Genomic DNA, 14,563 nt, shown 5'->3' with positions numbered 1-14,563 from the left:
TTTGGCAAAACTCAGCGATAATCGTTCAAGAACTGGACAGTTGGACAATAAGAACTCAACAGCTTCTCCGGTCACACCAACATACTGAAAACGTTCGAAGAGCTTTGAGGGCCTTGAAACCAAAATTGTTTCCGCAAGGCGCGGTAGACTTGGAACGTCAGAAAACGGACCCATCTCCAGACCCAGTAGTAGTTTTTGGGGAAATGCATGTATAGTTATTACCTAAGAAAGCAATTGATTCTGCCAGAAACTCCAACTCAAGTATTTCAACCCTCTTTTCCATTGCAAATTGAATCCATTTATCAATGGAAGCTGCATATCCGCTTTCTATAAAAAAGCAAGCCCTGAATCGTTCAATGCATGCATTGTCCTCTGTGCTGCTCCACAACGTGATTCACCCAATTGACGTAGCCATGACTGTCCCGGTCTCTCGTTTCTTCTTCGAGGTACAAGAAGCGGTGTTAAGTATCACCTCCTTCAAAGTTAATAGCTTCGAAATTGAGAGTCATAGCAGACGCCCAGACATACCGCCATGGCCTCGTAAGGACACTAGTAGCTGCTAGCTACTGCTTTCTTTAGCGGCAAGAAAGACACTATACGAACAAGAAGTTCGGGTGGTGAATTACTGATTCGGTCCACATTGTTCTCATCATTGACATCCCACTGATCTGGTTCAACCTTGACCCTGTAACAATGGCGTATGAAGCTGGAGGTAGAAGACGAAGGAAATCCTAAAAGACGAAGGAGCAACAGAAGGATAAAACCAATTTCGTAACATATTAAAATATGAGAATGAGCGTTACGATATAAGGAAGGCTATTGAGCCGTGCAAGTCACGTGAGACCTCAATTGCCAACTGGCCCAATAAATAACAACCCTCTAACAGACAAAGCCCAGCAAATTACAATTTATTATTCCCAAAAGCCCATTTCACAAGGGAAATTTTTTATTATGACAGGAATACGGATGATATATTACGTGTTTTTATGTAAATGGTGGAAAATTTTATTTTTAAGTTATTAACTTTTTAAAGATATTTTCACAAATATCGATATACAAATTTGTGAAAATATTGACAAATAATGAATATCCATTGCTTTCAATAGAAATGATGGAAATTTAAAATGAACTTTTAGGGATTATATACATTAGTTTGGACAAAATTTAAGAGGCTTTCTAATATTTAACAGATGTGTAAAAAATATTAATGACATTTGTCGATTTTAACTTAAGTTTAAAAGTTTCTTTGATATAAGAACTTCATCCCTATTTCTATATCTTTCTCTAATATTTTTAGATATTTTCAAATATGGATGGTGTCGAGTAAACTTTAAATATTAGTCCTAGCTTACGTGCTCTATTTTATTTTCTCTTCCCTTCACTGTTTGCTGCAAAGAAGCACACTAGAGATTTTTCAATGTGATCGTCACACGAGGTGGTATACCACGTGTTTTTATATAAATTATGGAGTATGTGTGTTAAAAGGTTAATAACTTAAAAATTAAAATTTTCCACCACTTACATAAAAATACGTGATGTACCATCTATATTTCCGTCACTAACAAAAAATTTCTCGAAGCAAACAGTAAGACAAAAAAGAACCAATCCCGACGATGAAAATCCGGAGGTAAAAATAATATTTACCGCTCGATTTTGCCACCACCAATTTAGGCAAAAAATTTAGTAGACAAATATTTCCCTCCTGCCTCGACCTGCCCTACTCCCCCATCATTTACCACACAGTGACAGAGCGGACGACGACCCAGAAAAATTTCAGTGGCAGAGACCACCACCTGCGTATAAACCTCTGTGTCTCCGAGGGCTTTTGTACATAGTTTTCCGCCGCTCTAGGGCTTCTGTCACGCTTCTGCATCTTCTGGAAGCTTTTCGGAGTTTCTGTATCGTAGGTAAGAACTATGATCATGTTTTGTGTATTGGGTTTTCGTTTTTTTCGATTTTAATTTGGTGTTCAATTGGGGGTTTTTGAGTTTTTGGTTTGGTGATTATTGGGTTGGTTTTTCTGGGTTTGAATGTATTGCCCTTGTTGATTTTTTAGATTTTGGAATTCTGAGGTTTTTGTTCTTGGGTTGTTTTTGATTCCAGGAATTCTGAGGTTTTTAGATTGTTTTTTGTTTAGGATGTGTTTTTTAATCATGTGTTCGTGTGGATGAGTAAAAGGTGTTCACTTTACTGAGGTTTTGAGAGATTGCATGCGATTGAATCCAATTTCACAAAGACAAAAATAATGGGAATTTAGTTGTTCATTCGAAGTTGTTAAATTCAAACAAAACCAAATCTTGTTTCAGCCTGCAAAAGTCGAACAAAGTTTTATGCGTGCTGCCAATGAATGCTGCCAATGAAAAGAAAAAAGAGAATGGGAAATTGTGATATGAGTGCTGTTGCTTTTCTTATAGTTCCCGTTACGATGTTTTCTTGTGGTGATGAGTAGATTTTGGTCATAAATTTTCTTGATGCGATGGGGCGTTTAACTGTAATGAATGCCCTTATGCTAACGTTTATGCTATGCCTTGCATGTGTGCAGACTGTGTAGTGCAATGTTGTTAACTAAGAATAGGGAGAAAGGGTTTGTATTTACACAAAATCATGTTTTGAAGTTGGCTTAGGTAATGGAATATCAAACATATTGTATATATGTTGGACTGGACATTCGAGTTTTTCGTTGGAAATACTTGTGGTGGTTTGGGAATTAACCAAGAATTGCTACCCATGTTTTTACTACAATTGTGTGTTATGGTTAAGTAGAGACGGGCATGCCTTATAACATTAATGGTTTTTCCTTTTTCTCATTTTGTTTTTCATGTTTTTCGATTATCAATGTCATTATATAAAGTAGTAGTTGATTGAATGCTCAAGTTTCCCCATCCCAACCTCTAATAATGGAGAAAGAAAGCTGTTTCATAATTTATACTCTTTCTCTTTTGCAGGTTCATTGCGGTCTGAGGAGAATGGGTAGTAATGGTACTGAACATATTCCCATGGATGAGCAGGTTGAAGGGTCTGAAGCCACTATTGAGATTAAAATTAAAACATTGGATTCACAAACCTATACTCTCAGGGTGGATAAACAGGTTGCATCTCTTGTGACTTTTCATTATATTTCCTGCTTTTGGGCAACAGTTATATCCTTGTGTACAATCTTGACCACCATAATGTTTGTGCATTTTTAGTGTACCCATATAATATGTTCTTACAGGTTGAGATAGTTTCCTTCAGTTAAAAGTGCTTTATGTGTGAAAACTCTAAACGTTAGTACTGAAGCTTATTGGTGAAGGGATATTGCATGTGAGGACATGCTAGTAGAAAGTCTTTTTTGTAGAAGTTTTCCAAACAGGTTTGAATTTACCAAATTGTGTCTTCTGAACTGCAGATGCCAGTTCCTGCTTTGAAAGAACAGATTGCTTCTGTCACCGGTGTGCTATCAGAACAACAACGACTGATATGCCGAGGAAAAGTTCTAAAGGATGATCAGCTTCTCTCTGCCTATCGTATCCTATTCTTTTTGTCTTTTGAATTGTGGAAGACTTTTTAGTTTTGAAAACCTTGTGGCACCTCTATGTTACTTAATTCTATGTGTGCTTCATCGGCCCATTTCCATTATACTCACCAACTTTTCATTTTACGGATTTGATATTTCCTTAACACAGTTTAGATGTTGAAGATGGCCACACCTTACATTTGGTTTTGAGACAACCTATTCCACCATCACCTGAAGGATTACCAGATCATCCAGGTTGATCTTAATACTATGTAGTATTCTACAGTTCTACATCTGTTAACATGTTTTAAGTTATGGGCACATTGATGGCAAATTATCTGATAGTTTGGGTTCCTGGGTTGTTTTGTAAGATTGGTTACCATTAGTGGCAAACCTTATTTCTCTTCTAGATCTTTGATTCAACTGTTAACGTCATTGACATTGTTTTCATACTGCCAACTCTCTGTGTAGGAACTAATCCGGCTTCAAGTACAAGCCGTCATGTTGGCCCTGGTGTTGTCATTGAAACTTTCAGCATGCCTGTTCAAGGGGATGGGTTTGCACCTGAAGTAAATCGGGTGAGTCTTTAATTATATACTTTGTATTCCTATTTGGTGTAAATAATTTTCATGGTAATGATTTCCACCTTATCTCTGTGTCTGAGCAGATAATCTCTGCTGTTCTTGGCTCTATAGGAATGCCAAATATTGCTGGTGGCAGTGAAGGGATCGAAGTCAGGGTAAATTTAAAATTGAAAATTTCTGAAGCTAATCTCACTTTAATGGATATTGCGTGTGTGTGTGCATATGTATATCATTTGCTATTTTAAATTCATGTGCACCTTGTGCTTACATATTTAATCTGTTATGGGGATGGTTGATATGCTGAAGGAACATGGGTCACAGAGGCCAGAAAGGACATCGGGTTTGGGGGGTATGTTTGATTTCTCCCAATTTCATTCTGAACAAGCTGCCACAAGGGGTCCATCTGACAGATCAAATGGGACTTTTATTCATTCAACATCATTTCCTTTGGGGCCTCATCCACCTCTGGCAAGTTAAAAGTTTCCAATTTGTTTTGATTAAGTTTTAATCTTCTTGCGTAGTTTGAACTTAACTTAATGAATCTCCTTGAAACAATAGTATAAATATTCTGCTTTATCGGTGGTCTTTGCAGGTAATTCCTGATTCTTTGACCACTTTAACCCAATATCTGAGTCATATGAGGTGTGAATTTGAGGCCATTGGTGAGTTTTCTATGTGCAGGAATTTTTATTATATAAAGTTGTTTCACAAATGGTGCTAGTTTTCTGAAATATTTTAAGTGTCAGCTCATTTAACAACAGGCATAGATGCGGGAAGCAATCAAGCAGCTGCTACTCATAGGACGGAAGAAAGCTCCAATTCCTCCTCACGTTCAGGGACAAGGCAAGAGGGGCTCCCCACTCCTGCATCATTGGCAGAAGTCATGCGTTCTACTCGACAATTACTCGCTGAACAAGTTGGAGAATCCTTACTTGTGCGTTCTCATGTGTCATTGTAATTTTTCGCTATATTATTGCAAGTATATATATTGGTGTTCCAAGTTGACAAGTAGTGCTGGTAGCTTGATTTTCCATTAGTTGTCACAAATGAGCAATTTATTGTTTAAAGTAGAACAATCTAGTTACTGTAATTCTATATTAGCTACAAGCTTTTGGCTGTTTGATTTATCATGTTAAACAAAAGGACCTTGCAATTTTCATGTTACATCTTGGCAGCAATTTGCAAGTCAACTGGATAATCAAGTGAATGTGACTGATCCGGCAGCACGGTTGAGCACCCAAGCTAGTGCATCGAGAAATGGAGCTTTATTTCATAACCTAGGTGCCTTTTTACTTGAACTTGGTCGTACAACCATGACATTGCAAATGGGTCAAGCACCGGTAGTGTTTCCTGGAATTGTCCTTGTCATGTCATTTTGTCCATTTAGATCTCTGCTGACTTATAAACTTTTATCTGGGTCAACTTATGCAGTCTGACGCGGTGGTTAATGCTGGACCTGCTGTTTTCATATCCCCTACTGGCCCTAATCCCATTATGGTTCAGGTACTGTAACTTTCTAAACACTTAATTAAGACCTTGTTGAAAATAGTTCTATTTGTACTGACTGAATTGAATCATATTTGGCTAGCCTCTTCCTTTCCAATCTGGAACGAACTTTGGTGCCATCCCCATGGGAGCTGTGCAGCCTGGTTCTGGTCTTGGTAGTGGACTTGGTACCGGTTTTCTTCCAAGGCGTATTGATATACAAATACGAAGAGGTACCTTTAAGTATTTATTCCCAGGTTATTTCCGTCGTTTGGTTTACTTTTATTTAATGCTTAAGTAGAAGTTAACTTTAAGAATTATTCATTTTATCCATAAGGTTCGTCAGCAACCACACCCAATGCCACTCGAGAGGAAAATGGGGAGACTCATCAGCCGTCAGGGCAAAGAAACCCAGCAACAAGTTCTGGTGGTGAAGATCCTACTAATCAAGCCACTTCAAGGGTCCCAGGTGGTTCAGCTTTTGCTGGAGATCCGGCTGTAAGGATAGTGCCAATGAGGACCATGGTTGCAACAGTCCCTGCTTCCCTCAGTCGCCAACCATCAGATTCTTCTGGTATTTCGGGAGGGTTATACTATCCACTGCTTGGAAGGTTTCAGCATGTAGCTTCAGGGAATGTGAGTAGTGAACGAGTAACTCCAGCGTCTAGAGATCATCACCCTGCCAATCTCCATACTGATCAGCAGTCTTCTGAATCTGCAGCAGAACAGCAAAATGCTGCAGATTCTTCTGCTGCAGATTCTGCAAGAGATGGTAATATACTCGTTGGCAGTGCCAAGAGAGGACAATTTGTTCTCTGTGGTGGTGCCAGAAGTTTCTCAAATATTTTGTTCTTTTAATTTAGATAATGCATGTGTCTTAATTTGCTGTACTACGTAATTTGTGAAGTAGCATCTAAAGAAAAGATTAGTTCAACAAATAATAACACATAGCTCGTCCAAGGTCTTACGCACAAGAATTGAGTTAGGCAGTAGCTCATCCAAGGACTGGATTTGAGTTTTTCATCTCTTCTAATGTAGTTAACCATGGTGGTTAAGTTGCTGTCATTGGTTGAGTGTATTCATTAGTGGCTTTTTCCTGCAGGATCAGCTCCCAATGTCAGACGGCCATCTATCTCACGAAGTGTCAGTATCAATATTTTATCAGCTGGTGGAACCCCAAACAGCCAAGACTCTGAGAGACAGGTCCCAAGCAGTATATTACAGTTTATAAGGACCCTCTTTCCGAATGGTGAACTTCATGTAGAAGATGGCAGTGCTGAGGGAGTGATTGCAGGTTCTGTACCAGATCAGGCAAGGACATCTAGTGGTGGTGTAGCTGCACCGGAAGCAGAGCCAAGGGCCACCGATGAAGGAATATTTTTGTCAAATTTACTTCACCAAATCATGCCATTCATATCTCAAGCCACAGGGGGAGAGCCAGGAAATTCTTCTGAGCACAGAATGGCCCAAGATTCTTCCACCAGGGTACGTTTTCTACACCAGTCATCATTTCCATGGCATTTTACGCCAACATTCAGTGCCCTCGTTCTCGTGAATGGCCAAACAAAGCATACCTGCACATTAAGTTGTAAATCTTGATGTTAGGCTGAAACAAAATGTTACCGATCGGTTTAAAAAGTGATAAAGAACAAAAAGATGACTCTGTTTTGCAGGCTGAAACGTCCAATGTTGGGTCATCCCATCAGCGTAGTGATTCTGAACCAGATCCTCCAACTTCAAAACGCCAAAAGGTGACAACGATGTAGATGAAAATCTAAATCCGTTTTCTTTTCTTTCTTGTACTCCTTATCTGCGTTCTTTGATTTTCCGATGTTTATAACTAGTATCTCATTTCTTCAATGCAGACGGAGTAGTTATGATCGGACAGTTCAAGCAACGTTATTCATTGTCGTGAAAAAGTGATCGGTTTTTTTTTAGCACAATCATTAAGTATGGCTTTTGTTTTTTCAACACAGATTGCTTCTTGTTTTTCACTTCATGCGAGACTGGAAAAATTTCTTTCGAGTTGTGGAGATAGTATTGAGATATAGTTTTTGGTCGGATGTAATATCATAGTGTTACATAAAATTCGTGAAACAGAATTTCGTCTTTGCTAATTAATGCCTAGTTCTCCATGGAGTTTTGATCCAGAGAAGGCAGATAGATGCTTTGTTAATTTCCATTCCTCACCATATTGGACTAACCTGACGGAATTTGGATCCTCTATGGACCTTAGTGTTCGTAGGCTAAGGACCACGAAATATGGACCCTTGGTTTGTGTGCCAGAGAGATCGAAGTACTTGATTTCTATGAGCCGAGCCGATGGAATGAGTTTTTGAGGACTGTCAAATTTAATTTGAATGGTTCGGATTGTTTGGTCCTTGGACTCTGGATAGTGAGATTCAGAGAGGATCTTTGTCCAACCTGATGGGCTAACGGATAAGAACTTTACACCGGGCTACTTGGTTGCACTTATCATCTGTCGTGAACATACAATTAATTGTATGCATGAACGGCACTACGATATTTGACAAAATCTCCCACAAGTAGTAAATTAATCTAGTGAATATATTTTTTTCAAACAAGTAACTGGTAAATGTAGCTTAGAGTAGTAATATGCTCGTAATAAAAATAAACTTGAAATTCTCTCATCGAAAAAAAAGAAACGGAAACAAAGGCTGGCAGAGTGGGAGTCGGCCCGAACTCACTCAATTCGCGCCTTCTTTAAAAGATACATGCTAATACAAACACGCGTGCGGAGCGCCAACGTAAGAGGGGTAGGGTTTTGTGAAACGTTGAATCGCCTCCTCTGCTAACACCTGGACTCCTCTCGAGCTATCAATCATGGCAGTACAGGTCGGTTCTTTTCTTCTATACCTGCTAGTTGTTACTGTGTCCAAAATGTTGTCGTTTATATCTTTCAAGCAGTCGTTCTATTTGATATTTTTGACATTTTTGGTTGCAGACTGAGAAGGCGTTTCTGAAGCAGCCCAAAGTGTTCATCAGGTAACCGGTTAATCAAATAAATTTCAATTTTCTTGTTGGGATTAAGATTTGTTTGTTTTAAATTTGTTTTGCTTAATTATGCATTTGCATTTGGGTTTTATTTATATTTATATTTATATTTTTTGTTCTACTGTAATCGAATTTATTAACCAGCTCGAAGAAATCGGGGAAGGGAAAGAGACCCGGAAAGGGCGGCAACCGGTTCTGGAAGAGCGTTGGGCTCGGTTTCAAGACCCCAGGGATGCCATTGAAGGTCCCCTTGTAAGATGATTGTAAATAAAATCAGCGGAATAGATTAATCACAGTACCATAAGTAACCACTTACCTGAAGAAGACATCTCTTGGGAACTAGGAATCTTCTGCAGCTCTCCTCAACTGGATGCAATCGCTCAATGAATGGGATCTGAGTATTCTTTACGTTTGCGTGTGTTTGAGTGAGCGCAAGGACCCCTTGTTTTAAACTGTATACGATGATCATTGATTATGACTCTTCCCATTATGCAATCCCAATCATTCTAACCTTATCACCGAGAAAACCTATCATTCACATCCATTATAAGTGTTTTAACACTATCGTGACTGTTTTAGCTGAAACTCCAATTACACAAAATCCTTATCAGCTTACAACGTTAGTTAATTCCAATCTCTTATATCCTCACGTCTCCAAACTAAAGATGATACAAGTGTTCATCTCTCATTAGAACTTACATTCTCCCACTAGAGCTAACACTTGATTCAATAGTAGCTGGCGTTATGTGAAGCTATTCTTAAATGGCCACGAGATCAGCACCAACTTGAATCACGAATACAAGTTCAGGTCATCAATTAGTATTCATGAAGAACTAAAGGGTAACATGTTCATTTCGTCGAACAATATCCCCATAATTACTTTCACAAATCTAACTAACACATTGAACTCCCACAAGATGCAAAAATTTGTGTAAAATGTGTCTGTAGATGTATAGTTTCTCACATCCTTCACTTGGTCCCCTTAAGAATCGATAGATCAATTCATCTTAAAGTTTCATATTGAAACCCTTTGGTTGTTTGCCCTACTGACAATCATAACATTGTCAAAACCCTTATGCATAATAAAATATACACATACTGTCATAACTAAAGCTGTGCATCTAGAGGGAAAACTTTGAAACAACCTCACAACTTTAAGACTTCAGTAGTGGGGAAACCCTATCAATGAAGAAAACTTTATTAATACTTATTCAAAAATACCAGTCATGTGAACTAGTGACTGATAACAAAACACGTTCGAAGATTTACTTGCTCCCACTAATTAACATCATCAAAACTAGCTAACAGACCCATCTTTGCAACATGCTTCTTGAAAACCACAATTGGAAGTGCTTTGTTTAAAGGATCTGCAATCATAGAACTGGTCTCTAAGTAATCAATCTTCACCAAACCTGCCATCACTTTCTCTCGAGCAATCAAATATTTGATATCTAAATTCCTCGTTGCAGATGATCTTTTGTTGTTCTTGCTGAAGAAAATAGCTGCATTATTATCATAATAAATTTGAATTGGTCTCGAAATAGAATCCACAACATTAAGTCCTCCAATGAAAATTTTCAACAAAATAGCTTGATTGAAAGTTTCACAACATGAGAGATATTCAGCCACCATGGTAGAGGCTGCCACTGTTGCCTGCTTCACACTTCTCCACGAAACTGCACCACCTGCCATAGTGAAAATATAACCCGAAGTAGACTTAAGGTCATCTGGACATTCAGCAAAATTTGAATCACTATACCCTTCTAAAACAAGCTCACCAGTTTCCCTGTAAATAAGCATATGTTCCTTGGTTCTTTGAAGATACCTCAATACCCTCTTGGCTGCATTCTAGTGAGTCTCTCCTGCGTCTGATTGAAACCTCCCAAGAACACTGATTGTGAAAGCAAGATCAGGTCTTGTGCACACTTGTGCATACATTAAGCTTCCAACAAGAGAGGCATATGGTTTGCCTTCCATGTTTCTTCTTTCCAACTCATTCTTGGGACATTGTTCTTTGCTTAATTTGTCACCCTTTGAAATTGGCATTTCAGCAGTGCCACAAGAAGCCATGTTGAATCTTTTTAAAACCTTGTCAATGTAACCCTTTTGCGATAACCCCAGCATTCCATTCTTCCTATCTCTTTTAATTTTAATACCGAGAACATATGAAGCTTCTCCAAGGTCTTTCATTTCAAAGTTTTCTTGCAGCAATTTCTTGGTTTCATCCAATAAGCTAGTTGTGTTCGTTGCAAGTAGTATGTCATCCATATAAAGAACCAATATTATGAAGCTACTCCCACTGATCCTCAAGTATATGCAGTTATCAGAAGAATTCTCAACAAAGCCATTCACTTTAACAACTCTATGAAACTTGAGATACCATTGTCTCGATGCTTGTTTTAACCCATAGATTGACTTTTTCAATCTACAAACTGAATTTTCATTCCCTTCTTCTATGAATCCCTCTGGTTGCTTCATGTAGATGCATTCTTCCAAGTCACCATTTAAGAACGCTGTCTTGACGTCCATTTGGTGCAAGATTACATCAAAATGTGCAACGATAGCCATAATAACTCTAAATTCATCTTTTGTTGAAACAGGACTGAAGGTCTCTTTATAATCAATTCCCTCTCTCTGAGTAAACCCTTTTGCTACAAGTCTCGCTTTTTGCCTCTCTACGTTTCCCTTCGAATCTCTTTTAGTCTTGAATAACCATTTGCAACCTATTGGCTTCATGTTTTCTGTTTTCTCTACAAGCTCCCAGACTTCGTTATTTTTCATTGATCCCAGTTCATTTTCCATTGCTTCTATCCATTTGGTAGCATTTATATTTGAGACTGCTTCTTTAAAAGTTTTGGGATCATCGAATTCTGACAAATCAATGTCGTTGGCTGCTGCTTCAGTCATGTACACAAAATCTTCTAAGGCGGTTGATTTCCTTACCCTAGTTGATTTCCTTAGAGCCATTGGTTGATTTTCAACTATGCCACCCTCTTGCCCTTGTTGTGTTTGCATGTTTAATGCTTCGGTGTCCATAGGCTCATTGACATCATTGGTATTATCAATCGGTGGTATGGCTCCCACATTATTTCCTTGCTCAGAATTCATGTTCCCTTCAACTTCATTTGTGTCATCATGCATGTGCATTGGAAATTCAATTGCATCCATGTCATTATGCATGTGGTTTGAAAATTCACTTGCATCCGTGTCATTATGCATGTGATTTGAAAACTCACTTGCCATTGTTGGTGCCTCGAGATAAGAAGTCTTTGCATGTTCTATAGTAGTGTCAATGTCTATTTCCTCTTCAAACACAAAATCATTATCATTTGTCCCAGAATCATCGTCCAGATTATACTCCATAAATATTGCTTTCCGTGTCTCAACAATTTTCGGACCTTGATTGCTAGAACAGTAGAATCTAAACCCTTTTGATCTCTCGGCATAACCAATGAAGTAACAACTAATTGTCTTGGGATCAAGTTTAACACTACTGGGGTTGTAAATTTTGGCTTCTGCTTTACATCCCCAGATGTGTAAATGATTCAAGCTCGGTCTTCTTCCAGTCCATAATTCAGATGGAGTGTTTTCTACTGCTTTTGAAGGAACTCTATTCAACAAATAATTTGTAGTTTTACTGCGTCTCCCCATAAATATTTAGGCAAGTGAACCCTACAAATCATGCTTCTTACCATATCCATTAGGGTTCTATTCCTTCTCTCTGCAACCCCATTCTGCTCGGGTGTGCCTGGGGTGGTGTATTGAGCCACTATTCCATTGTCTTGTAAAAACAAGGCAAATGGTCCTGGATGCCTACCATTTTGTGTATATCTGCCATAATATTCTCCACCTCTATTAGACCTTATGATTTTAATTTTCTTTTCCAAATGGTTTTCAACTTCAGTTTTATAAATTTTAAACACTTCCAAGGCTTTTGATTTTTCTGGGATCAAATATATGTAGCAATATCTAGAATAATCGTCAATGAAAGTGATAAAATATTTATTTCCTTCGATTGTTTGTGTAGGGAATGGACCACATATGTCTGTATGGATTATTTCTAGGAGCTGCTTACTCCTAGTTGAACCCTCTTTACGTTTATTAACCATTTTTCCCTTAACACATTCAATGCAAAAATCAAAATCATTGAAATTCAATGGAGGCAAGATGTCACTTTTAACCAAAAGTTCCATTCTTTGTTTTGATATGTGGCCGAGTCTCCTATGCCAAAGATTTGAAGAATTTGTCAAAATTTTGACTTCCTTTTCAACATTAAAGACACTTTCAATCAAATTGGTTTTGAATTTAAACATACCGTCACATAGAAAACCAGTGCCGATATGAGAAGATTTATAAAAAACATTGAAGCCAATATTATTTAAAGTAAAATAAAATCCCAATAAACGGAAACCAATTTCCTTCTCATGGAAGGTACATAGACCACGTTTTCTAGCTCTAAGCAAAAACCAAAATCTAATTTTAATCTAACAGTTCCTAGTGCCTTGACTTCAACTCTTCTTCCATTGCCAACTGAAACCTTGACTTCATCCTTATTTGGTGTTCTCTTTGTTATGAAGTCCTGCAATGAATTTGTAACATGAATAGAAGAGCCGGAATCAAGCCACCAAGCATTGCTAGGTGTATCAATCAAATTGGACTTAAAACAAGCAAAAACATTTGAAAATTTATTTTTACCTTTATTTGCCTCTTGTTTGGCAATCCATGACTTGTATTTAGGATAATTTCTCTTCATATGGCCTGTCTTTTTGCAAAAATAACACTTAAAAACTGATGAGTTATTAACTTTGAAGGTCCTTTTAGAGGGAGGAATGTTTCTGGAAGAATTCCTTTTGGCAGTATCTGAGTTATAGTTATTGGCATTCTTTGCATAACCTTGAACAAAATTCACCGACTCACCCTTCTCCTTTTCAGCCTTTTCCTTCTTAATCCTCACTTCCTCACCCACACATATAGATATTAATTCATTGACATCCCACTTTGCTTGCAGTGCATTATAGGATACTTTCAACTGAGTATAAGAACTAGGCAAGGAATTCATGATGACATGGACCAAAAATGTTTCAGAAATGGGTATGTCGAGTGTTCTAAGCTTCCCAGCAATGTCGATAACCTTGAGAATGTATTCACGGACATTCCTTTCACCATCGTATTTGATGGTTGTCAGTGAGTTCATCAAGTTCCCAGTTTTTGTCTTTTCAGATTCTTTGTTCTTCTCTTCGATCGATTTCATGAACTCCTTTGCATTAGTTGCATCTCGGAAGCCTCCACGAACTACATCAGTCATGGCCCTCTTGATTATCATGAGGCATATTCTGTTTGATTTCTCCCATTTTTCATGCTTGGATCTTTGGCTCGAAGTGCATCCTTCATTTGGCATTGGTGGTTCTTCCGTTCTCAGCTCTAAATCCATATCTATGACACCCAAAAGTATCTCCAAATCTTGTTTCCACTTCTTATAGTTGACACCGGTGAGATGTTCAACTGTGTTGAGGTTCATGGAACTTGGGTTCATGGCTGTATTCATATATAATGAAAGTATTAATCTTTAATCCCCATCTTTATTTCACAGACTCAACAATTTTATATTGAGAAGTATGTGAGTAATTCTCTTAATCATACCACCTTCATATCCAATGTATGAGTTTTCTGTAGTCATGAATAGAAACCTTTATGATTTATAAACTGACTTGATTCACACGTTGATATATGAAGTGTTATGCCACTTCGAATCCAAGACATAAACAACTGAACTTCTTTAGATGATCAGTGTCTATGTTTCAAATCCTAGTGCCATTACTGATGTATATATATTGGTATTGATAACACTTTCGTCAACACAGACAGCTTTAGTTGTCATGTGTTCATAGACATCCTTCTCTGTATAATATATATATCAGTTCTTTAATCTGCAACACAAAAGAATTCTTGATGCTTTCTTCTTAGGGTTAATTGGTATGTGAAA

At 37.9% G+C, this 14,563-nt stretch overlaps 1 protein-coding gene across 2 annotated transcripts; it reads left to right on the top strand.

Annotated features, from left to right (window-relative positions):
- The first annotated feature begins 1,658 nt into the window (after positions 1-1,658).
- On the top strand, positions 1,659-7,741 carry LOC103447408 (ubiquitin-like domain-containing protein CIP73). Of its 2 annotated transcripts, none has more exons than XM_008386597.4 (16): positions 1,659-1,907; positions 2,946-3,089; positions 3,389-3,506; positions 3,671-3,751; positions 3,968-4,074; positions 4,164-4,235; positions 4,387-4,548; positions 4,673-4,742; positions 4,827-5,014; positions 5,256-5,420; positions 5,512-5,583; positions 5,669-5,798; positions 5,903-6,337; positions 6,668-7,050; positions 7,239-7,316; positions 7,431-7,741. In XM_008386597.4, exons 2-16 carry the CDS (start codon positions 2,967-2,969, stop codon positions 7,437-7,439), a joined length of 2,193 nt encoding a protein of 730 aa, XP_008384819.2. In that variant the 5' UTR covers positions 1,659-1,907; positions 2,946-2,966; the 3' UTR covers positions 7,440-7,741. The 2 variants fall into 2 exon arrangements, with proteins under 2 accessions (XP_008384819.2, XP_008384827.2); XM_008386605.4 differs by having other exon boundaries at positions 1,689-1,907; positions 4,842-5,014.
- Positions 7,742-14,563: the final 6,822 nt, after the last annotated feature.

Source organism: Malus domestica, chromosome 02 (assembly GCF_042453785.1).
Source record: "Malus domestica chromosome 02, GDT2T_hap1".
Lineage (NCBI taxonomy): Eukaryota > Viridiplantae > Streptophyta > Magnoliopsida > Rosales > Rosaceae > Malus > Malus domestica.
This window is presented reverse-complemented; position numbering and strand designations above follow the sequence as displayed.